We start from the raw sequence: 24,863 nt of genomic DNA on the forward strand, positions 1-24,863 counted from the left end.
TGTTACTTGTCCCGCAACAGCGTACTCCAAAATGCACCACTGGCCTCATACCACACCTCGACCACTCTCCTACGGAATGGGTGTGGCTGACTCGCTGTACTTGTTTCTTGCACAACATTTGTATTTTTCACGATCCCAGTGTCTCCAGTGTTGTAGCGTGGATGGTAGCGCCCCCGCGCGGACAGCTGGTCCAGCACCACTGGGGGGGGGCTTGGCTAGTATGGCCCTATACTGGCTGCGGAGGAGCTTGGTTCCATGCACGCTTTCCAGGATGGGGACACCTACCTACATACGTCAGAGGCTGCTCTTCAGAGACTGTCGCCCCCTCGTGGCACAGAGCATGGGCTACACTCGCTGGCTGGTTGTGGCAGGATACACAGTGTGAATGAGGCTCGTGCTGCAAGCTGCCTCTGGTGCAGTGTGCACGGAGTGAGTCCAGGGTGTTGTGGTCCATGTGAAGAGGTAAAGAGTGTCAGGGAAACAGGTAAAATGGCAACAAATTAAGTGGTGCACACCCCTATTTGAGTGTGAAAGATGCATATTTCAACCCAGACCTGTCAGTGGACCAAGAAGGAACTGGTGGAGGTGTGCGCTGCTGCGTGCGAAATGGCGGTCCCCGAGCTGGTTATCAGAGCTGTTTATCCAGACCTTGGCGCAGCTGGGCTCTGCAGGGTGTGTTTCACATGGATAACCTCCCAGTTGCATAGCTGTGCATCGACAACCTCGCCGTGAGCATCTTTAAAGCGGTCTGTAGGTGTGACGAGTTTCACAACTGACTGACTTTCGCAGCTAGAACTGCAGAATTAGGCGAATGGATGAGAGATGAGATGCGTTCATCCCGCTCCCACTGCCTGGCTCTCTCTTATTCCCAGCCTGTCGCCAAATGTCGCCGGGAGAGAACGGAGGAAAAGAGGCGCTGCATCAGCGAATAAACCTCAGCAAAGAGATGTTTCGGGACCTTGGCTGGTCTGCCTATCGTCCTGGGGTGAAGTATCTGGAGCGTGATGTTTCCAGCATGCATGTGGACCCAGGTCACTTTACTACACACGGCATCTCTCTCTGACAGGAACACAAGTGGAGAACTCCCACCAATGGCACTTAGCACCGGTGAAACGTGCAAGGACATTTAAAGTACGGGATGTCCTGTGTAAGGAAGCAATACGTTACTTCAGCCACTAGATGGCAGTGTACCCATAGATTGGGAAAAGCACAGCCTACAACCCGAAATGTGTTACTCGATCTTTTTCCATTAAGACAGAAGGTTGTTGTTAGACAACTGCTCGTTACTTACTAGTAATCTTCACTGCTCTCAGTCTAAAGCTTCCTTGGTGAAGCCCGTGCAGGAATGGGGCGAGTCTTCACCCTGGAGACCGGCAACCAACCCACTTGATCCCATTAAATGAGAACATAAATCCATTAAAAACGTATTGTTTATTTCTAAAATTGTTTTTTGAAGTGTACCTTCCCTGAAGTTCCTTGGAATTCTCTCAGTCTGATCATATGTTTTACGAGGCCAGATTTGGGCGTGAGGGCTCTGATGCCAAAGCTTCACTGAGGTTCATGGTGTGATGCTGGGAGATCTCTGCTGTCTTTTATGCAATGTTAATGCTATGCAAATACCACACACATACATACATACAAATATATGGCTGAGATGGTCAGCATGCCAATTCATCATCCCGGCAAGCTAGGCCTCTGCCAACAAGAGTAGATTTAAATCCCGGAGCTCAAACCTGCGGGGTTACTTGTGCTAATGTTGAACATCTTGTCTGTCCTGTTTGCCATATTAGCTTTGGACACCTGGTAGATTTTGCATTTGAAGATCATTTGACTCTGCTGTTCAAGGTATAAGTCAGGAGAATCTTATAAATGGCATTCACTTCAGTTCAAATGGACGGCTGGTAAACTTCATCTGACCACAGTCCCGATGTCGCATGATTCCTCAAATCTTTCCCTTGCAGACAGCTGGCATCAGTGCTGAGAACAAGGAGGGTAGAGAGGCAGAGGGTATCCAGCGTGAAGATAGTCTAACACTTGCCACTAGAGGAGGGGCCTCCAGAATTCCTTATTGTAGAGAATATCATGTCATGGGACATATGGCACACTCATAAGAGATGGCGCACAAGACAATGCAAATTACATCCTTTGGCACGTAAAACTACAATGACCAGAGTCAAAGTTGTGACTCCAACCACTAGACGACTGGTACACACACACTTGCTCCTAAGTCACTAGTGTCAGTCAGAGTAGATAGGCCTGGCTCACACTGAGCTCACTTGTTTGGCGGCAGCATTTTTGTAACTACTCCCATTAGTTTGCACACAACTTGACATCTTCTTGCACCTTTGTTTTTCCCTCCTGTGTGGCTCCCTCAGTTTCCTTCTTCCCTCTCCTGTTGTGCCTTATTATGTTCTTACTTACCCTTTAGTTGACTTTGTATTTCCCACCCAATCTCCTTCCTATCCAGTCCTGCAGTGATCTTCATTTTCGGCTCCTGTGATGGTTTCATGGTACACCCAGGGCTTGGTATAGCATACCATCTATATGCAGCAGATAAGTCCCAGTCTGTGGTATTAGTGTCTCGTACTTATCTTCTGTGTGTAGGACCTCCTAGTAATTTATGTTCTATCACATGTATGTGGGGACCTAACCTTGATAAGTCTGACTCAAGATGCTGTGCCTAGGAATCCAGACGGAATCCTCCAACCAACCTTCAGGAGTTTCTCTCTCTCGCTCTCTTAGCCTCAGGCTTCATTACCATCCCTGACCTCATACAAGGGGGTGTGCTGACCTCTTGGAGGAGAGGGAGGGAGGGACTGGCTTCAACACCATCACACTCGCAGTACCAAATCCGTGAAAACTTGCCAGACCACAAAAAGATGGGGCCTAAGGTCAATACCCTACAGGTCATGGCACAAGCGACCAGCAAGATCCAAGGCAATCTTGAAGTTGCCCACCAGGAGGATTCTTGCCTATTAGAGAAATTGAATCAGGCAATTAATTGGCCTGGGTCATCCAGTGAAGTTGAGTTACTCCAACTACTCCCCTAATCTACCAATATTGATTCTGGCTGGAGTGGCGTAATAACCGCCATTGCCGGTGGGCCTCAGTATGCCTCCTCTATTCTGGCGCCACTAAAATGGGTACAGGGGACCCGTACCTCTTTCAATGCCAATTGCATTTTCTACCAAGACCACAGGAATTTGCAAATGACCGAGCAAAAGTTTCCTTTATGTTGCCCTATTTTAGTAAAGACGCATTGGCCCTGGCAACTTCTTTACTATTAAATCAAAGCCCGTGGCTATTTAATTTGGCCATTCGTGCAGCAGTTAACTGCTATTTTTGTAGAGAGACCATCTTGAGCCTCTGCATGTGCAGCACCATTCGCAAAGGAAAAGAAGGCCTAGTATCCTATATGAGCCGGTGCCAGCAGTTCACGGCATAAGCCGATTGGATGGATGAGGTAGTTGTCGGCAGCCTTCTATCAAGACCTACAGAAAAAGAACTGAAGGAGATCCTTTCTTTAGTTGCGAATCAACCCGCTTCCAATAGAGCGGGCATCAATCTCATGCTACAGATTCATGCTCATTAAACGCAAAGACAACAATAAATATGACGGATCCCTGCTAAGGTGCTCCTTCTATCTTCTTAAGAAACACTCAAAAAGAATTCTGGCTCCATAGAGGCATTGATGCAACTCGGAAATAATTATGAACCATTAACCACTGCAGAAAGGGAACATGAAAGGCAAGAAGGACTATGTGTTTATGGTGGAAACAGGTATTTTGTGAAGGAATTTTCCAGCCTCTCGAGAAACTGCTGGACTCGCCTGTGAAGGGTGAACTACATTCGAGTCCTTTTCTGTTTCCAAGATTAGCCTCTAACACACAAGAATGCAGCAGACAGCATGTGCAACTATCTGAAGGTGGACCATTTACTACCTTAGCTTTCATTGATTGTGGAAGTTCAGGGTGCTTGGTGGATGTTCGATTTCAACAAAGAAATGGTTCACCTGAACAACCCAATGAAGTTCCTGAACCTATCATAAGGACTGATGGAAAACCTCTGACACCTGGAGAAGTATGTTACCAAACTCTCTCTTGGGGAATTCCATTGAATAATCAACTCTACAAAAGCATTCAGTTTGGACTCATTGAGACTCCTGCCTTCGATGTGGCGTTAGATACGCCTTGTTTAAGACGACACAATCCCTCCTTTGACTGCGTAAGGCAGACCATTACATTTTCATTGCAAAGCTGCCAGCAGTACTACTTTTCTAGGAAGGGATTGGAAAGGGATCTTACTTTAATGTGCTGTGTAAGACACAAGAATTTTGATCAAACATCGATACCTTGAAGCATAAAAAGATTTCCAGGACTTCTTCTTTAGAAGGGAAGCTGATCAATTACCAACTCATCGCTCATGTATCAGTCCCATCGATTTGATACTCAGTGACAAGATTGTACCTGAGAGAATCTATCCACTAGCAATGAAAGAAGATCAGTATTGCCTAAAACCTGGGGATGGGGGTTCATTTGCTATTCCAGTTCACCGGCTTGGCCCCCAGTTTTCATCATCCCCTCGCTGTAGGGAACTCGCTGCTGTAACTACTTGAAACAGATAGCCTTTATCGTTAATGTAAGTCCTCTTAAATCAAATAAAGTCAGCAAAGATCTTTTCAAAGATTGATCTTAGAGGAGCAGACAAACTGGTACATATATTAGAAACGGGGATAAATGGAAGACTGTGTTCAACACCACATATAGACACTATGAGCATTTAGTAATGCTCTTTGGCTTATTCAACGCATCTGCAACCTTTCAACATTACGTGAATTATATCTTTCAAGACTTGTTGGACATATACGTCCTTATCTTCCTTGATGATATTTGGAAGAACATCCCAGGTCAAAGAGGTATTAAGACGCTTAAGAGAACATCCACTCTTTGTCTGGTTAGTAAATGCTGCTTATTCGAAGTACCAGAGCTTGTGTTCTTTTGGTTATGGATTTTACAAGAAGGACTACATATGCATGTGGTTAAAAATCAAAGCTATCTGGGAGAGGCCGTTGCCAAGAACCGTGAAGGGGATTCAGAGAGACTTAGGATTTTGCAGTTTTTATATACAGTTTATTCAAGACTTTTCAGAGATTGTACTCTCAGCTGATGAAAAAAAATCCTCTCTCAGCTGAGTTATAAGTAGTTTCCTTTAAAATTGGGGAAAACAACAAGAAGAAGGATCTAAAACACTTAAGAAAACATTTTAAAACGCACCTATGTGTAGGCATCTAGACTTTACGCTGCACTTCAATGTGAGACAGATGCATAATTTTTCGCTATTAAAGTAGTTATCCTGTCCTAAAAAAGACCCGGCAACAGATTAAATTCATTCTGTAGCTTACTATTTCCGAACACTTCAATCATCTGATGTTAACTACACCATCTATATGGAGCTATTAGCGATGAGAAGAAGCATGGAGGCATATAATAACCATTTGGACAAATAATAGAAATTTAAGGTATCTAAAGTCCATGAAATGTTTGAAACCATGACTTAACTGGTGGTCCTGGTTCTTTTCCGGATTTTATTATGGAACACGCTAAAGACAAGGAAATAGACCTAGTAAAGAGACAAGTGGAAGAACGTCAACCCTTTAACAGTCCTCCCTCTATTATGGTAGAAAAAAGTGAGCAACCCAGTAAACCTTTGGGGGCTTGGGTACAAATGTGATAAGATGGGTAGAGTTGCCTCCAAAGGAGTTTGTTATACTGACTCAGTTATTTAACTTATGTAACTGAATTTGAAAAAGATAACTTAATTACCCTGGGTGAAATTAATTAAACAAGTTTAAATGAACATTCATGAACTAAACTAAACAAAACAATACTTAACATAAGACAAAAACAAATAGACATGTGTATAGGCAAAAGGTGAATTTTATCAAAATTGAGTCATCAAGGGAAAAATACAAAACATAAGAAATTAGCAAAACAGGAATACAGGACAAATGTAATGAAACAAATCAAAAGAATCTCTGTAAAGCCTGTAGGTGACCTATCCAAAAAGTAAAGATTATGAGAAAATCTTCTTTGGATAAGGTTGAGGTCGACGTTTCGGTCTTTATGGATAACTCTGCAAGACCATCATCAGGACAGTGGGCAATTAGTATTTGTAAATCCCTAGTAAAATAGAATAAAACAATATAACTATAACATAATAGCTGAATTAAACAGTCATTAATGCGCTATACACCTATATACACACAGCAAACATATGCCCTAGCTATATACACACAGAGAACATATGCCCTAGCTAAAATGTTGTCATTTAACTATATGACCTGTACTAAAATACACAAGTTGATTACAATTAGACAAAAGTGACATGAAAACAACACAGTGAGAATAATATGTACACAGATAACAATGTATCAAATTAAATATGAAATTTAATTCACACACCTTAATATGATGTAATCGATTAGTCAAATTAATAGCAGTCTAGTATTTGGCCATTCAACACAAATGGGACTCTTACACTCAAGATACATTGATTAAGAGGTGCAAAAACACAAGAAGGGGATCGTGTGCCTCGAATTTGCAAAGCAATATTTAGATATGTTTCATAACTTAGTGGATTCAAGTAGAAATGGTACCTTGAGTCAATATGTTGGAGACAGATGATTTGATTATGCCAGGACAGAGGTAAATCTGTAATATTAACCAATAGGGGTTGTCAATGCCTACTTATCGCCCCATAAAAAATAATCATACTGTGAAATTAGGTATGGTTATGACATTACCTTTGAATTCACAAGGGAGTTAGACTTATTGGTGTTTATACGTAGTTAATTGTTGAAGTCGCATCAACTAACGTGCAGCGAATCACAGATAGAATTCAAGTTATCTGGGTCAAGCGATCTATAAAATAAATCGGGTAGAGAGATTCAACAAATTAGGGCCCATAATTAACACGAGGGTCCCGTAATATGGCACATGAACCAACTGCATTTACCTGTAAATGCGTTGGATAGGGCAGGAACGCGAGCAAAACAATCCTCAAAGATTTCAATTAGATGCCAAGTCGCCAGAATTGTGCGATCTAAATGGGTAAGAATGGAAGGAGAATTATAACCCAAGACTAGCGTGGCGAAATTGGGCCAGATTAGAGTGGTCTGAAGCATACGGATAGAGAGCTGTTACCTGTAGCAAGTTCAGAATCACAAGGTAGTCGGTAGCGCGAGCCGTCACTCTCGGAGCAAGAATCAACAATGAGCGGATTTTATTATGGAACATGCTAAAGACAAGGAAATAGACCTAGTAAAGAGACAAGTGGAAGAACGTCAACCCTTTAACAGTCCTCCCTCTATTATGGCCACTTAAAACAAGCTACTCAAATCAGAGTGAGGATTATTACAATTACTCTTAAAAAGCTACCAGAAAATTGATACGGAGCATTGGATTTCACAGGATGTTGATAAAAGAAAGAAACAACACAAACTACTGCAGTATAGTAACAGAATGTTTATATTCCTGATAAAGATCTTCAGCAACATAACGAGTAACAGGCCATCCTGGTGTATGAAAGACACAAAAATACATCTCTCCAGTTTTGAGCTCAAATCTTAGAAAAAATGTTGATGTTCATTTTATGCACTGTATATGCTAACGCAGAAAACTTAAGAAGGAAACCAGTAGGACTTGTACAGACACTTCTAATTACTTTGATCTAGATATCAATGGATTATATCACAGGTCTGCCCCCATCAGCAGGAGATACAGTACTTTTAGCTGTAGTGGACTACTTTATTACAAAAGCTCATTTAAATTCTCTTAACAGATTGCCTGCGTTCCATTCATTAGCCATTACCTTTCTAAGGGCCATATGTATCAAAAAAGAGTTTTGCGATTCTCAAATTGCGTTTTTTTGCGAATCGCAATTAGAGAATCGCAAAGTGCAATGTATGTAGGATTTGCTAACATTTTTGCGAATCCTACGTATTCCTTATTTGCGAATCGCAAATTGAGATTCGCAAATAAGGAATTCCTTCCCATTCATTTCTATGGGCTAGGAGACCCATAGGAATCAATGGGAAGACATTCTCAATTTGCGATTACCAATTAGAGAATCGCAAATTGAGAATGCAATTTCAAGGTTGCAAGGGTGCCAAAAGAGACACCCTGTTGCACCCCTGAAATATGCATCTGTGTACATTTTGCGCACATACATGCCCTAAAGGCATGTATGTGTGACAATCAAAAAGTGCTTTTTTAAAGAAAATCACAAATTACCACCAACTTGAAGGTGGTGGTAATTTGCAATTCCTTAAGGCCAAATATAAAATTTCTGGTGCTTCCAGAATTGCATTTAAGGAATCGCAATTTGCAATTCCTTAACTGCATTTGCAAATTAGAGAATCGCAAATTTTGCAATTCGCTAGTTTGCAATGGCCTTTTGGGATGATACATCCCAAAAGGCTTTTTCCAATTCCCAAACGGGACGATTCTGAGAATCTGCCCATTTGCAAACAGGAAAAAGGCTTGATACATGTGGCCCTTAGAGAGGTAGTGATATTACATGAACTTCCTAATGTAATTATCAATTGATCAACAATCTCAGTTTAGTCAAAAAATTTGAGAGGCTTTACTACAATATTTAGGAGTAATACAGTGCATGTCTACAAGTTACCATTCCCACACTGATGGGCAGACAGAGAGGCAGAATCAGACATTGGAGCAATACCTCAGATATTTTCAATGAATCATGCTGAATAAATAACACAATAGGTACCAATAGTGGAACTTTTCTATAATTATACAGTGCACATTTCATTCTCATCATCATATTTGGCCTCCAGCATTTTCCACCTCCTCTTTTCCCTCAGAACAGTCACTTCAGCATCTCATAGTAGCTAAAACCAGGTATAGAAACGTTGCTGACAGACATTGTTCTTCTTTTCCAACTGATTCCATTAGGGAGTACGTTTGGTTATCCACTGACTATCTCACCATTCCCGGGGTACATTTTATGTTTGTGCCTAAGTATACAGGTCCGTTCCCAATCCTTAATTTAGTGAATACAGCAGCAACAAAGCTTGCTTTTCCTAGCCACTGGAGGATTCATCCAGGTTTTCATGTGACTCACATTAAAAGATGCTTATACAAACAACCCAACCACTCTTCCCCCTACATTGATAGATGGAACACCGGAATATGAGGTAGAGACCATTCTAGATACTAGGTAGTACATATATCGAATAATTAATTGGAACCAGCTTAATTCAGATATGCTTCACAACTAATTTCAGAGTTCCATAAGAGGCGCCCATCAATACCAAAGGGGTGTAGCGACACATTTGACATGAATAACTACATTTCCCAGAGTCAGAGTTGGATGGTAGCTAGATTTCAAAGAACTGTTTTTATGTAGAAGGTTGTCAAAATGATTGACATTGGCTGTTTCTTCATGTCTCAATACAGCATCATTCTGAATTTAACTTGCAAAGATGGCTTTTCAGTCCGTTTCTGAATGACTTGATGTCTGGGAACGTTCTTAATTTAATCGAAAGGACATTCCACTTGGTCGCTTCAGCACCTGAGAAGGATAACCTTAATACTTATGTGTAGTATCCTGCATATTATATTGTAAGGTGATTTGCCAGCCCTGCTCTGCCAGTGCCTGTGCTCTGACTCATTAGAATGTTGGAGTCTGATGATGCCTCGGAATGTTGGGCCTGAGGGAGGCAGAGGGACAGTTGGTCATGGGCTGAGCAGCTGACAGGCAGCTCCTGGTGGGCCTCTGATCTACAACATAACTACATGATGTCATGTACTTTACTACTTGTTGTCCTTATGAATAAATTATCCTGAAATACTACCTTCCTGAGTGGACCTTCTTCACTACATATTTTGGCGACGAGGATGGGATGCAGCAGGTTCAAGTGGAGAGTAATGCCGCTGTATAAGATTAATCATAGCGCAATCTGTAACTTGAAGCGCGCATGAGGTTGGTTTTTATAATCATTCCTGCCTGCGATGATTGTAATTGTTGTGCATAGGTACGCCCGCACCGGATGGCTCTAGGCGCATACAAGTGCCAAACAGTGTCAATTAGGAAGTACTGACGCAGAGGAATACTGACAAAACAGAGGATAAACGAAGGAAAGCGTGAGGCATTCATGCTGAGGTGAGATGAGCGCACATGTAAACTGCCACAGTTCGACGGTTAAACAGTAAAAGACTCCGTGACTGAGGTGATTTTCCATTGTCAAAGCAGCTGCTCTTCTCTAGCACCAATTAGTGCCTTCCGCTTAATCTCTTAAGCACACGCACAGCCGAACTCTTTGTAATGCATATGAAGTTTGACTTCAATTTCAATCACTGCCTCGCGCTAGTTTGAATATACAGCAGGACAGAGTTGATCAGCATGAAATCAATGTAACATGAGTACGGCAAAGTATGCTCAATAACAAACAGCGTCACTGTACCAACTTTCTCTGTAATAAAATGTTCCACAATCTTTCCCGGTAAAGGAAGAATTCAACAGAGGCAATCCCCGTCAAATCAAGATTCAGCTTTCCCTTCAAAAGGCACAGCTCGTTTGCTTCACTAGCTAGATAGCTGTTTACAAATTCACTTTTTTTTTTTTTTTTTTTTTACAAATTCTCAAAGCAATGGTCAAGCGCTAAATCATAGTATTCAAAGGAAAATATACAAGCCTGTTTCTCCTTCCGATAGGAATGTCATCTTGGCAAGGATGTCTTTCAATCTGTTATTCATTTTTTTGTGTGTTTAGTTTTGATGGAAGCAGTGCTTCTTACTACGTGGATTCTAGGTTGTGGCTAGATCGTGTAAATTAGATCCTAACGAACCACTCTATGAAAACCATCAAAAACAGTGGTAGGCATTCCTTTATAGTGAAACACACATGAAAAGTGTCTAATATGTCAGTTACCTCCAATGTTGTCTCTCGCAGATTTAAAGCAGAAAAGCCTCTCTACGATATCAGGAACACTGTCGATGAAGGCACGATGTATGTGGCAAAAGTTGTAGCCTTTACGCAGTAGAAGATGCCACAAAAGAAAAACATCATGACACATGACCGCAACCACACTGTTGCAACCCCAGACGAAAGTCAGCATAATGTGCATAAGCTCACACAGCGCAGGCAGCAGAAAGGCTGCAATACATACCACATTGAGTTGTATGGATCAGGGTCGTAAAGGGTGTGCCAGGGGTGCACTAGCGTGTAGGAGAAGAATGTAACCTGTAGAGTAGATGTGCACGTTGGCACACGCTGTACATGTTGGGCAGAGTCCTAAATGGATAGTGTAGATGAGCACAACACGCCTGTGGAAGGGCTGTCCGATGGGGAGGACACAGGTGGGGCTTAACGGCGTAGTGCTTAGTGCTTACTTTTTTCTTGATGTCTTCTTTTCGTTTCTTTGTAGTCGTAGTTTCTTCTTTACAGTTGTCTTCATTGTACTGTGTAAAAAAATGTTTTTCTTCATTGCAGTTATTACCTTCTTGTGGATACCTCTTCTTCTGTAAATTGTGGTTGTAGCCACTGTCGTTTCTGTAAGTTTCTTCACATCCAGGTCTTGGAATTTCCGTGTTTTCCAGGAAGAGAGCTCTTGCTCGCGGATTCTCTGGAGCCAACTGAAATCATGAATAGCTTTGCCATGTAGCTCAGCTCTGTTCATGTGTGTAGTGCTTTGTTGTACTGTTAAGTCAAGGGGGAGCATGGAAGGGAACGAAATCCTATAACTTTCACCTCAGAGCTGTCCTTTGAGCCATACACATTTTTGATGCATTATATCCCAACTTGTGACTTCTCCAACAACTTTACCAAATGACTCTGATGTTCAGTCATCCCTTCCTTTGGAAGAAAAACCTTTGACAGGTCTGTATGGAAATATGAACCAAAAAGTTTCCTGTATTTACTTGACACTATCTTGGACTTCTCCTTCATCATGACTCAGCTGTGAAGACACAAGACTTGCATCTTTTGCTGCCTTTGTGAATGAAGGAGATGGATAGTTAATTTTATAAATATCTGAACATTTTCACGCCACATTGATAACTGATAACTACAAAAGGCGCTAATGCCATGGTAAAAAATGAAATCGGCAATGTGGAGGACAGTTCAAAAGGCCAGTCTTTGATCTGAAAAAGCTGGTTGTATATCGATAAGTGCAGGTGGGTATCATTAATCAGTATGTGTAACTCGTTGCCCTTTTTGTACATGGCGCTATGAAAACTCCAAAATGGATCCATGGGCTTATCACTTGTTAAATCATCATCTTGTATGGTCAGTACTCAGCAAACCTGTTCTTGGCTTTCAAATTCATTACTGGATGGACGTCTGTATAGGGAAGGGTTGACGACTGCTCTATGGAATCATCTTTCTGCGGAAAAATGAGCCCTGTGTCTTTCTCCACTAATAAGACTGTTGTGTACCGTAACACCTTACTACTCACTGAGCACTTCAGAAATAGTTTCTGCCAAAATAATATTCTAGGTGCACAGACTTGCAAGCATAGTGTATCTGGTCCTCCCTACTTGTAGAGCCATAAGCCAAAGATGTAAGTCTTACTTTGTGGAACTACTGCAATTTACCCCACCATAATTCTCTCCCCGTTGCCCTTTACCATAATCATGTCCTTGGTGGGGGCCGAAGGTGGCCAAATAGAGTCAGCGATTGTCCTAAAAGAAGGCCTCCAACCACAGACCATCTGCCAGAGGGTCAATTGGAACTCTTAATATAGAAAGCAGCTCTGAAGATGAGTGGGTTAAAAAAGATCTTACCCTCCCACCGAAGTATTGATTCTGCTTACTAAATAATTTTTCCTTCAGCTAGGCCCCAAATAGTTTTTTCACGAGCCCCTGGTTTCCATGACTTTACCATATTTGCACAAATCACTGCTCCTGAAGCTGTTGCAGCTGAAAGTTCATTATGTGTCTTGTCATTAAGGCGGTTCCGGTCTCCAGTTTTCTGAAATATATGTGTCAAAATGCTGCTGAACATCTTTAATCCAGGATTAAACTACAAAGGCATATATATTTTAAGTCACAATGAGAAATGAAGGTTCATTTCACAGTCGCCCCCGTCTCTCTGTCCACTGGACCAAATTGTGAGGCCTCTTCTGTTACTGTCCAATAGAGGGACAAACAGTTGCCCATCAAGAAGCCTACCTTGACGTGTGCAAAACATTCTCTTAGTCTCATCTAATAGGTGTCTTGTCAACGTCTCGTCATTCTTGAGAATGGCGTTTCAAACGGACTCGGGGCTTATGGTAAATACTCTTCCTCTTGGGTGCAATTCTAGTGGAAAAATATTGTTTTGCTGAGGACTTTTGTCAAGCAATGCAATTTCAGGTTATCCTGAGATCATGGAGCCCTTTTCCTTGTTGAAGTAAAGATCTCCCCAAGGATCTGTTTCCTGGGGTTCATAATCAGTGGAAGGAGTAGCATCTAGATCCTGCCAGCACCTCTTGTGGGTAAGAGGTCCCTGTTTATTGTCCTGTAAAGCAGTCTAAAGGTGAGATCTAAAAATGTGTTATTGAATCATCCTAGGTCACTTAATACAAGGCATGGGAGATAGAATTTCAAAAGGAGTGATAAACACTTTTCAGTGAAGACCTTTTTTCGGTTTCAATAGAGTGCAAGTGAATTACCTGTTTCGGGGGGGGGGTAGTGTCATGTTATGTTATGTTAACAGTTTTTTGTAAAGCGCTCGGAAACCCAGGGGCTTCATGGCGCTAACTAACAGAGTATCCTGATAGGAGAGGGGGAGTGCCTCAGCTGATGAAAAGAGCCAGGTCTTAAGTTGTTTCCAGAATGCCAAAAGATCGGTGCAGGAGCGCAGTCCCAGAGGAAGGGAATTCCAGAGTCCGGATGCAAGAGTAGCGAACCTGCGTCCGCCCTGGCGTTGCAGTTTGAATGTTGGCGTTACCAGAAGGTGAAGATTAGCAGACCGAAGGTTGCGGGAAGGAATATACCTGTGCAGGAGGATATTAATAAATTGAGGGCTGTGGACATGAAGGGTTTTAAAGACCATACAGGCTATTTTAAATTTTACTCGCTGAGCAAGAGGGAGCCAGTGGAGTTGTTTTAGCAGGGGCCTAGCTGACTGCCAGCGAGGCTGCCGGTGAATCAGTCTGGCAGCCTGATTCTGAGCCAGTTGAAGACGTTTACCCAGGTAAAGGGGGAGGCCCAGATAGATGGCATTTGCATAATCCAGGTGGGACAGTACAAGTGCTATCACCACCTGGATCAGGGTCAACATCCGGCTGATCTTCCTTATTCTACGAAGTTGGTAAAAGCAGGAAGATACCACCGAGCTCACCTGAGCCTTCAGTGACCGTTCACTGTCGATGATTACTCCAAGGCTCTTAACCGATGAAGAGGGAGTAGGCGGGAGACCTAATTCACGGGGCCAATAGTGTGGGCCCCAGAATATTTGGCTTTTACCATTAAGGATGATTTCTGTCTTGCCCGGATTCAGTTTTAAATGGTTTGAATCCATCCAGCGACAGATATGTAACATGGTCTCGTGAAATTTCCTGACAGAATCAGGAGAGCCATCCACAGTGAAAATAAGCTGTAGGTCGTCCGCATAGTTAAATGTAGTGACCTTAAATTTCCTCAAGGATTGGATCAAAGGAACTAGATAAAGATTAAACAAAAGAGGGGACAGAGAGGAACCCTCAGGAACCCCACAAGTGATCGAAAGTTTAGTGGCAATGAAAGGGGCCAAACAGTCCCCTTGAGTGCGGTCACTGAGGAAAGAGCTGATCCATCTGTATGCTGAGCCCCGGATGCCAGTTTGTGCGACACGGTCGAGCAGGATGGTGTGGTCGACTGTGCCGAAGGCGGCAGACAAGTCGAGTAAGACCAGAGCCTGAGGTATTGCTGTGTCTGCATTGGCGCGGAGGTAGTCCATGACAGCGGTTATGACGGTCTCAGTGGAATGAGCAGGCCGGAACCCAGCCTGATGGGGATCCAGATGGTTAGATTGTTCAATGAAGTTGGAGAGGTGGCCAGTGACATGGGCTTCAAGTATTTTGGCCAAGTAAGGAAGAAGAGAAATTGGCCTGTAATTAGAGAGAATTGAGGGGTCTGCACCTTGATTTTTTAGAAGAGGTACGACCACTGCCTCTTTGAAGGCTTTAAGGACCACACCCTGTGAAAGGGAGGCATTGAGAAGGGTCAGGAAATGAGCAGGAATGGCCGAGAGGATTTCTTTTTGAATGTACGGGGGGCAACAATCCCTAGGGGAGCCAGATTTTACCCTTGTGGATAAGGTACGTAGAGAGTCAACATTGAGGTGTGGGAAGTGATCAAAGATGTGGACACTAGGGCTTAAGGAGATAGTATTCAATTTAGGGCCAGTAGCTGGAATACTGGCCTTTATTGCAGAGATTTTATCCCGAAAGAATAAATTAAGGGAGTTACAAAGATCTTGGGTCACAGTGGGCTTTGGAAGAGCTCTCTCCATATTAGTTAGTTTGTTAACGATGGAGAAGATGTCTTTGGACTTGTTTCCGGAATGAGTTATTATGTTGGAGAAGTAAGATGCCTTGGATTGGATAATAGCTTGCTTGTAGGCAGTATGGGCAGCTATGTAGATCATTTTTGCATGGGGATCATAATTACTCCTCCATTTACGTTCCTTTTGACCAGTGTTACGTTTTTTTGCCCTCAAGTCCTCAGAGAACCATTTCTGAGTATCCGGATGGCGGCTGATTTTAAATGTCTTCAATAGGGCGTGTGAATTGCTTGCTGCTAACAGCCAGTGAGAGGTGTTCATTTCAGTCTGCTCATGATCTAAATTATAGGCTGGGATTGTGCTCGCTAAGCTGTCTAAAAAGGCTGGTTTGTTAAGGGTACTCCATTTCCGGATGAGGCCACCTGCCATTGCGCAGGGATTACTATCCGTTACAATGGAAATGGTGAATTTTATCAGGAAGTGGTCTGACCATACGCAGGGGCTAATGGTGGGAGTAGAGATGGTGAGATTGTTACTTCACAGCTGATCAAGGATACGGCCCTTGGCGTGCGTAGCATATGTAATGTGATGGCAGAAATTGAGGCCAGATAGGAGTTCCATAAGTTCGGAGGCCTGCGGGCCACCTAGCTCATCATTACACCAATAGTTAAAATCCCCAAGCAGGAGTATTTTAGCGTAGGCTGTAACTATGGTAGCCAGTTGTTCACACAGGGACATGGGGAAAGATGCCATATATTGAGGGGGTCTGTAAACTAAAACACAGATAAGTGGACCAGATTTAGATTCAAGTTTAATTACTAAATTATCTACTCCGGGAAGGGTTAGGGCGGACGAGGAAGTAAAAAGTGCTCTTTTTTTTATAATTGCGGCTACTCCACCACCCGTCTTTCCTGGGGCCCGATCAGCATGTAAGATGTAATATGAATCTGGAAGGGCTGCCAGGATGTCCGGGGGGGGAGTCAATGCTAAGCCAAGTTTCCGTGATGAAAAATATGTCAGGTTTATCATCAAGGAGAAGCAAAAAGATGTCCCGTTGGTGTTTGACCAGGGAGCGGGTATTAAGATATAGTATGCGAAGTTCTTGATTGGGAGCTGTGGTAGATGTGGACCTGGGGCTGTGACGGGGGATAGCGGGCAAAGGCTCGAGATTAGTGGAAGAATCGCGAAGGATATGTAGCTGGTTTAGGTGATGCAAGGTTGTGGGACAGAATGGAAGTCTTGCCTGGTATAATGTTCGTAAGTCCTCCGAGGAGTATGTGATCAATTGGGCAGGGGGGCAGGCCCCAGGGCCCGTCCGGCCGCGGACGGGAGCAGACGGGCTTGCCTATGGCGCGCCTGAGGCGCGCCACGGGCGCGCCCGCTGCGATCATCCGCTGCGCGTCCAGGAGGATGTGGCCATTTATGCCAATGAGTGCGGGAGGGCCGAGCAACTGGTCCGCTCGCCCTCTTCCTCACCTAAGATGGCAGCTGAGGCAACCCCAGGACAGCGCCTAATCGGCTGCGGTGGGGCGAGGGGCATGCAATATGTGCAAAAGATGGTTTTTAAAGATTGCAGTTCAGTGGCAGATAAAACAAAATGAAAAGTACAATTAAAAAAAAATAACGCTAACGCTATGTGGCTTTCCCGGCTTCCGCCTCAGGAATGATCGCGCTCTCTGTTGGTCATACATGCAAAGCCTTAGACGAGGCAGATAGATGAGGTGTTTTCCAAAGGCTTTGTCGTTCTATTAGAATCGGCTGGTGTCACATTTCCCGGCAGACAAGAGATGTGGGACTATAAAAATGTCCTTGTGCTTTATACACACCCCTCTTCGCCTGTGCTAATTTGTTGCTTGTTTCAGTGTACCTTGCCCCCACGTCTGTTGGAATATGGCTCTGGGTAGTAATCTGTCATGTGCTTTCATCACAACCCATTATTTTTCATGGGCAGATCCAATAAAGCGAGATCACAGGTCCTGCACAAGGGCTCATTCTGATTTATGGTGCTAAATCATATTTACGGTGTACATACAGTACATATTATATTGAAATAGGAGTCCTGTCTGGTGGTGAGTAAGGGCTTGGTAAGACCTGTCTCCAGCAGAAACTGATAACAAGCATTAGCAAATCAATTAGGCCACGCCTTTTGGCTTTGCCAATGCCGACCTATTAACTTTGCCAAACTTTTTACTGATACTGTTCAGCATAGGCAGAAAGAAAAAAATAAGTTTTAATGCTAATGTTAAAGAGCATTAGTTGAAAAGTAAAGTGTGATGAAGTGTACAACACGAGCATGATCACGCATGCTCACATAAGCATCATGACGTAACAGCCTCCTAGCAATATGATACTCGTGCATTATGACCTGACTACCAATTTGAGAGAAAAGGAAACACTGCTGAGCGGCGAGATAAATGGTGAATGGTGCAGTGAATGAGGTGGGTAAAAAAGCAATGACAAAAATAGCTGAGCAAAGAAACAGACAAACTTTCAACACAGAGAACATTGAGGCTGGGATGTGAGGGTGAAAGCAGAACACAGGGCGGGAGATAACAAAAAAACATATGCTCTCCCATAGAGTGCAACAAAAAAAAGTAGTTTACTGAATGTGAACAATGGACAGATGCAAGTCAGCTGAAGCTATGTTGCAAAGGAGGGACAAACACAAGAAGAGGAAGGCAAGCCATCGAATAAGAAGTAAGGAAATTAAATTGAGCAGAAAGCCAACCAGTGTTAAGAAATGTTCTGACCCAAGTCCACTGTTGGTACCGCTATTATTGTCCACAATAGGTCTTCGACAAAAGGCAGTTAAAAGTTATCTAATGGTGAGACCTAAAAATGTGTGATTTGAATTATTCTAGGTTACTTAATGCAAGGCATGGGAGATATAATTTCAAAAGGAGTGATAAATACTTTTTCATGAAGACCTTTTTTCGGTTTCAATAGAGTGCACGTGAATTACCTGTTTCTGCGGGGGCAGGAGGGGGGGCTTGTTTCATACATGCAAAGCCTCAGACAAAGCAGATAGATGAGGTGTTTCCCAAAAGTTAAGTTGTTGTATCAGGATAGGCTGGTGTCACATTTCACGGCGGACAAGAGATGTGTGACTATAAAAATGCCCTTGTGCTTTATACACACCCCTTTTCTCCTGTGCTAATTTGTTGCATTTTTTTCAGTGTTCAAATTAACCTTTTCTGACATCTAGGGTATGAAGGCATTTTCCAGATTGTATTCTCGTGATATTCTTTCCCTTGCCCCATGAAACTGTTCATGGGAAATTATAAACTCGAGTAAAGAAATTAAGATAATTTAACACAGCCACATTTATTTCCTTAGTTCTAGAATGGGATTTTTGTATACAAATGGCGCAAGGTATATCTTGTTCAATCAACATCCCTGAACTTGGCAATTGTCAGCCATGTGCTTTTGAACAGTGTGAATAGTGACAGAACTGTCACAAAGGCTCTTCCCTTATCTTTGCAAAGTCAGGTTATTCATTTTACTAGTATTGCCCTCTTCCTCTTCACATATTGATCTGTAATTTACTTTTTATTAAAACTTGGCTCATATAAAAATCAAAAGAACTGTCCAAAATGAGGAAGAAATAAAGAATCAATATTGTTCTCCACTCCATAAATAGTATTTCAAATATGGTTTTGCTTCAATACATCACAGACACAGAGTAAAGCTTGAGTAATGAAAGCCTCTAGAAGGGTGATCATAAGCAACTGCCTTATAGTTTCAACAGGAGATCACTTCAGAGAAGATGGAAAGAAGAGCAAAAGCATATGGTGAAGAGCAGGAGTATATGCTGCCAGAAGCAAGGAGACCTCATTTATAAGTAGAGAGTCAGAGAAAAGGGGCTTGGAATTATGGATTCCATCAGTATTAAGAGCTTGAGATTGTAGATTGCATTAGTAATAAGCCACAACACATAGAATTACAAGAGATATTACCAAAGTATGATAACCCACCAGTGGGCAAACCATCAATATTTAGGGCATTACTCTTCCAGAATTATTAGTAGGGAATAGTTCAGAGACGCCTAGTCAGGAAATCGGATTTCAGGCGAAAGAGGGTATTAAGGCATAGATGACTGACGATGAGAGTGAAGCATATGTTGTATGCAACAATAGCTGGCACATACCTAAAACCAGGCAGGAAGCATGTGATGAACAGTTGACTTGGGGTGTCGAACCTCAGGTTTGAGTGAACTTTTTTAAGGCTGCTGAGAATGGTGTCAAAGCAAAAGCATGTGTATGCATGAACTGTAGAAGCCTTGAAAACACCTTCACATGCTTGCCACAGTCTGGTTATTCTAATCATGAAAAATAAAGACATAAGTGAACCCCTGATGTTGAGACCCCTGATGATTTGTTCAGCGTGTTTCCTCTGTGCATGTGTGCTGTGTCATGGTAGACTCGAGGACAGTGGAGGAAAGGGAGCAATGTTTCCTTTAGCTATAGTGATAGAGCAGCAACCCTGGCAAAGCCACACGCGGTGAACTTCGTAGGTTATAAGTAACCCACAAAGACAGGGCTGAAGTGAAAACAACATGCAGCAAACAATCAAGCCTTAGACACAGAAGGGACAGGCACTGGGTAAAGTTCCCATCAGTACCCGGGTTACCCGCCTACCCCCCCAGCATTAACAAGTGTTTTTCATATGCAGTAGAATAGGGAGCATATTTACAAGATAAGGACGTGGCGCTGCAGGCCATCTTGCTTTGCTCCGTTGTTAGGAAAGTCCAGGGATGCACCATATTTACAACAATACGATGCATCCCTGTGCTTTTTTCTGCATTTGCACACAATAGGCTACTAGTGCCAACGCTGGCACGCTTGCACCACAGTGCAAGGGTGCCTACGTTGCAGGAATGATTATTTTTGTGCAGGAAGGGACATCTTCCTGCACAAAAACAATCATTGATGCCGCTTTCCTCCTCCTTTGTGTGCTGCAGAATGCAGCACACAGAAAGAGGAAAAAACGCAGAGAAATAAAGGTATTTCTCCTCATTACGCCACTTACATGCCTCCCTTGGGGAGGTGTTAGAATCTGACTCATTCATAGGTTTATGAAACCCTGTACATCTGGGAATAAGTCAAGTTCTATGGTGTTGCGTGGGACCACCCACAGCAACACCCATCGAATGCCCCTTTCAGGCAGAGTAATATGTGATAGGGTGCCATATTTACAAGGCCATGAAAATCCTCACAGGGTCCCCCTTGCATGGCCTTGTAAATATGGGCCAGCACACTGTGCCACAGGAGCATCAAAAAAGTGACGCCCCAGTTGCACAATGTTCTTGTAAATATGCCCCTAGGTTGCAGCAGGAGGACTAACTAGATACAGGCATGGAGTATACATTCATGAGACTGATTAACGTTCCCCATGTGTTTATCTCTACAGACCAGCGGGCCGGCTATCCTGGACCAGTACCCGGACCGAGCTCTGTTGCTCGCATGGCCAGATGCTGAAGGTACGCCTGTGCGCTTCTTTATAGGTGTGTACTGGTGTAGTTATTGCATATTACTGCTTGCACGTGAAACAACTGAACTAAGCTTTCTTGGTTTAATGAAAATTGAAGTCTTCCTAAAGCGCCCCAAAGCCCAAAGCCTACACCATCTCAAGCAAGCAAAGTAACTGCACAAAGGCCAAGGGCGTCCATGAGATATTGAGTCGAAATTGAGGAGTGCACTGTTCCCCACAGAAGAGAATGAATACGCTTTAAATAGACTAAAAACGTTTCTCAGTTGGGACTTATGAGAACTGTGTGACACTATGTAAAAGTAGTACTATTGCTGTACCACTGACATCCATGAATAACACATGCTGCGAGTCATTCGACTCAACAGGGAAGAGTACAGCAGGCAGGAAGCCTCATACAAGAGCTCTGTTCCAGTGGGCGAGACTTGGGCATTGCAGCCAGGCGATAAACTGCTTGTTCAGTGTCTTCAACTTGTGATGTTTTAACTGTCAATGTACCTTTTTCTTTATTCAGATGGCACTTTCATGAAGGGCTTAGATTCAGGCATTCACTGTGATTTAGATTTGGGGTATAAATATATAGATTTAGCCATAAAAAGGGAATAGTGATCAAAGGATGCTTTGACTCCTAGCTGGAGGTGAAAGCATCTCAGGGTCTTAATACTGTTGTTTGACTTCTTATTCCAGCATCCTCTCTACTTCTCCTACCCCTCATGATTCCCAACTTTGACCGCCTTCCCTCTTTTACTTTTCAGAGTCCTCTTTATTCTCTCTGGACTGCCTTAGTTATTACAGAGGTGACACCATCCTGCATGTGGGAGAGCTGCTGGGCGAGACCTTCTCTTCCAATCCCTGGGGCCAGTCTACCTCCCGTGACTTCCAGCTGGCCTTGGCCGACGACTTCTGCTGCGTGAGGCGCTTGGGGCTTCCTCACTGGCCCGGCCACCGCGACTCCCTCAGCATCTGGAAGAGGAAGAATCCCCAGCCGGTGCTGTGCGATGGCGCCCACTTCCACTATGTGGACATGAGTCTATCTGGAGCCACTGAATAGTTAGTCTCGATGAGGGTATTATTCACAGTTAATGCCCTAGGTATATATTATGCAATCCGAGGCATCATTAATTATCCATACTGGATGTGCAGTTTGTAGAAAAAGATATATTGTCTTTACATTTATTCTTTGAAACATAAATAAAAGTGTCATTGTAACTAATCAGACTGTGTTCAAGATGGACGTGTTTGGCGGCATCCATTAGGAACATAATACGCCCTTCCCTCTGAGGGAATGAAGGACGATGCTTAAGAGGGGTCTAAAGTCAGCTTTAATCTTTTCAGGCGCTATCAGTAATCACATCTCTCAGCAGAGACATTAGTACAGGTCTGATATAATGTCACCGAATCACATGAACTACTATCAAACAAAGCTGCCCAACTACGTGAGACACCCCAGACTACCATGAATGCCACAAGGACATACAGGCGACATAGGCGCAGTCTACCAAAGCTGGCACAGAATATGCATTTGCTCGTGGTAATACAGCTGAATACAAACGAAACAAGCAAAGGGAGCAATGTGTTCAAAGTAACTGCCTCGGCCACTGAGCGAGAATTTAAATGTAATACCTTAAAATTGCTGAAGCCAAGTTGAGTTGTGTTATTTGAAAATAAAACATTCAAGCTGAATTATCATATTACGTTTTAGGTATGATATATCCAGAAGGCATCACCATCATACCTGGCTAATATGGCTGGAAGTTCTTGGGTACGTGGAGCACCCTGAATACTGAGCAGACTGTGACCTAATTTGGTTCAGAAGAATTAATTGCGGTAGTGGTCATAGAGAAAGGCCTGCTTAAGGGGTCATATAGAACTTGCCGGAATTGCGTTGGAGAGGACAGTGTGGCCTGTAACTGGATTACTGGACGTTTTTTCCTATATGTGACATGGAATTCATCAATTGTGTTAAGTACCGGCAGGTGAGATGGTAATACCGCACACAGCACACAGGCTTCTGTCAGTTAAAGGCTGCTGGTGCCAGGATGCAGAAATGAAGCCAACAACAAAGTTACCACCAGTTCTTTCCCAAATATAATGGGCATCCTCTAAATGACGCAGTAAAGGCTGGAGGTGATGCTATTACCGCCAACCCCATGACTGCACTACTTACAGATGCACTTCTGGTCCTGTCCTTAGCCGTGCAGTCACCTGCTTTAATATGAAAGGAAAAGTCTAAAAGTAGAAACTTGTTATTTATGTGACATTGAACCATATGTCAACAGGTGACGAAAGTCTCCGAGCCTCGAGGATGACCTTTGGGTAGACGGATTAGATTGAAACAAGGCTATTAGAGTACATTTGTACGTATTTGTAGTTTTCTCTTTTATTAAATATCGTGGAGTCGGGGTACAACTTGCCAGTTTAAGAGCAGCCACTGATGTCCTAACCAGAATGGCTCTCACAGGCGACAGGACACCTTTTCCTTAAAGTGGCCACTGATGCAGTATACACAGGTGTGCATGTGTGTGCGTGTTATAGGGGATGCAGGAATAGGCAAGCTATTAAAATGAAACAGTTTTCCAGCCCATTTTACCGCAGACTGCAGTTCAGGTAACCTTTGGCCATAATACCTTATTTGTGAACATTTTCCATTCCGAGTGAGTAGCGCGCCCAATTCTTTCACTCCAGTCACCAAGATCGGGCAAGTCCTGGACAAAGATGCACGTCAAAGGCGTCTAACAGACAAGGACCTGACACGAAACATGCCATCAAAGACTGTCTCATGCCTAGAACTTACAGGCCACTTACTCATCTCTGCCTACCCGCAGGGAGGCAGGGGGCCATAAAATAAGATTACTGTGTAGGGTGCTACTTAAAAAGCGATAAAAAAGAGAAAATCTAAAAGCTCGAAAACTTAGGAAGAGGGTGATGGAAGGAGTGCAGAGTTTGGTGATTTAGGGTACAGAGAAATGGGGAAGAAATATGAGTAAATGAGAAGTATTTTGGGGGAGCAATAGCTTATAGAGGCAGTTAAAGTGGGAAGTCTGACAGGTGTGAGATAGCAGGGCTTCACAGACAATGGGAGCAAGGTTTAAAGGGAGAAACTAGGCTATCGTAGTGGAAGTCTGAGGTTTATTTACAAGCCCCTTGTGCCGCCGGTACTTCACTATAACTGAAGCACCGGCAGCCCAATAGGCTTCCCCATATTTACAAGGCCATCTAAAGTCACCCTGCGCGACTTTTAATAACCTTGTGAATATATTTCGCTTTCACGCATATCTCTGCGTGAAAGGGGCGTTCCTGTGGGTGTTCCCACGCAACATCCATGGAACTTGACGCATTCCCAGATTTACAACATTTTGTAAAACTCGGACTGGGTCGGATTCCTAAGCCTTCCCAGGCAAAGCGTAAGGAGGCGCAATACTTTTATTTCTCCTTGTTTTTTCCTCTTTGTGTGTTTGTTGCAGAACACACATAGAAAGAGGAAAATGCCTTTAACAATTGTTTTAGTGCAGGAGGGTGACCCTTCCTGCACAAAAACAATCATCCCCTCAGCGCAGGCACCCTTGCAAAAGGATGCGAGTGTGTCTGTGCTGGCGCACGGCTGCTGTTTGTGTGCTGGCGCAGGGGAGAAGGACAGGAATGTGCCGTGTCTTGTAGATTCGGCGCATTCCTGCTCTTTTATTTTGACACAGGGCAGAGCAGCAGGAAGGCTTGCTGCGCTGCCGTCCGTCAAAATATTGTAAATGAGGCCCTTAACATTGGAAAAAGTGATATACCAGCAGTGCAAGGGGCTTGTAAATAAGGCCCTGTGTGTTTATATACCACCAGACAGTGACCACTTTCCATACACACAGGACATCTCAGGCAAGTTGACCTATTGGCCATTA

At 43.3% G+C, this 24,863-nt stretch overlaps 1 protein-coding gene across 1 annotated transcript in view; it reads left to right on the forward strand.

Annotated features, from left to right (window-relative positions):
* The window catches only part of LOC147730289 (uncharacterized), a 50,338-nt gene extending 27,682 nt beyond the window's left edge, over positions 1 to 22,656 (forward strand). Inside the window, exons 4-5 of the mRNA XM_086958541.1 lie at positions 20,899 to 20,968; positions 21,732 to 22,656. Of these exons, the coding sequence (XP_086814667.1) occupies positions 20,899 to 20,968; positions 21,732 to 22,027 (366 nt within the window). The 3' untranslated portion in view covers positions 22,028 to 22,656. The remainder of the gene's footprint in view (positions 1 to 20,898; positions 20,969 to 21,731) is intronic.
* Positions 22,657 to 24,863: the final 2,207 nt, after the last annotated feature.

Source organism: Lissotriton vulgaris, chromosome 2_1 (assembly GCF_964263255.1).
Source record: "Lissotriton vulgaris chromosome 2_1, aLisVul1.2, whole genome shotgun sequence".
Lineage (NCBI taxonomy): Eukaryota > Metazoa > Chordata > Amphibia > Caudata > Salamandridae > Lissotriton > Lissotriton vulgaris.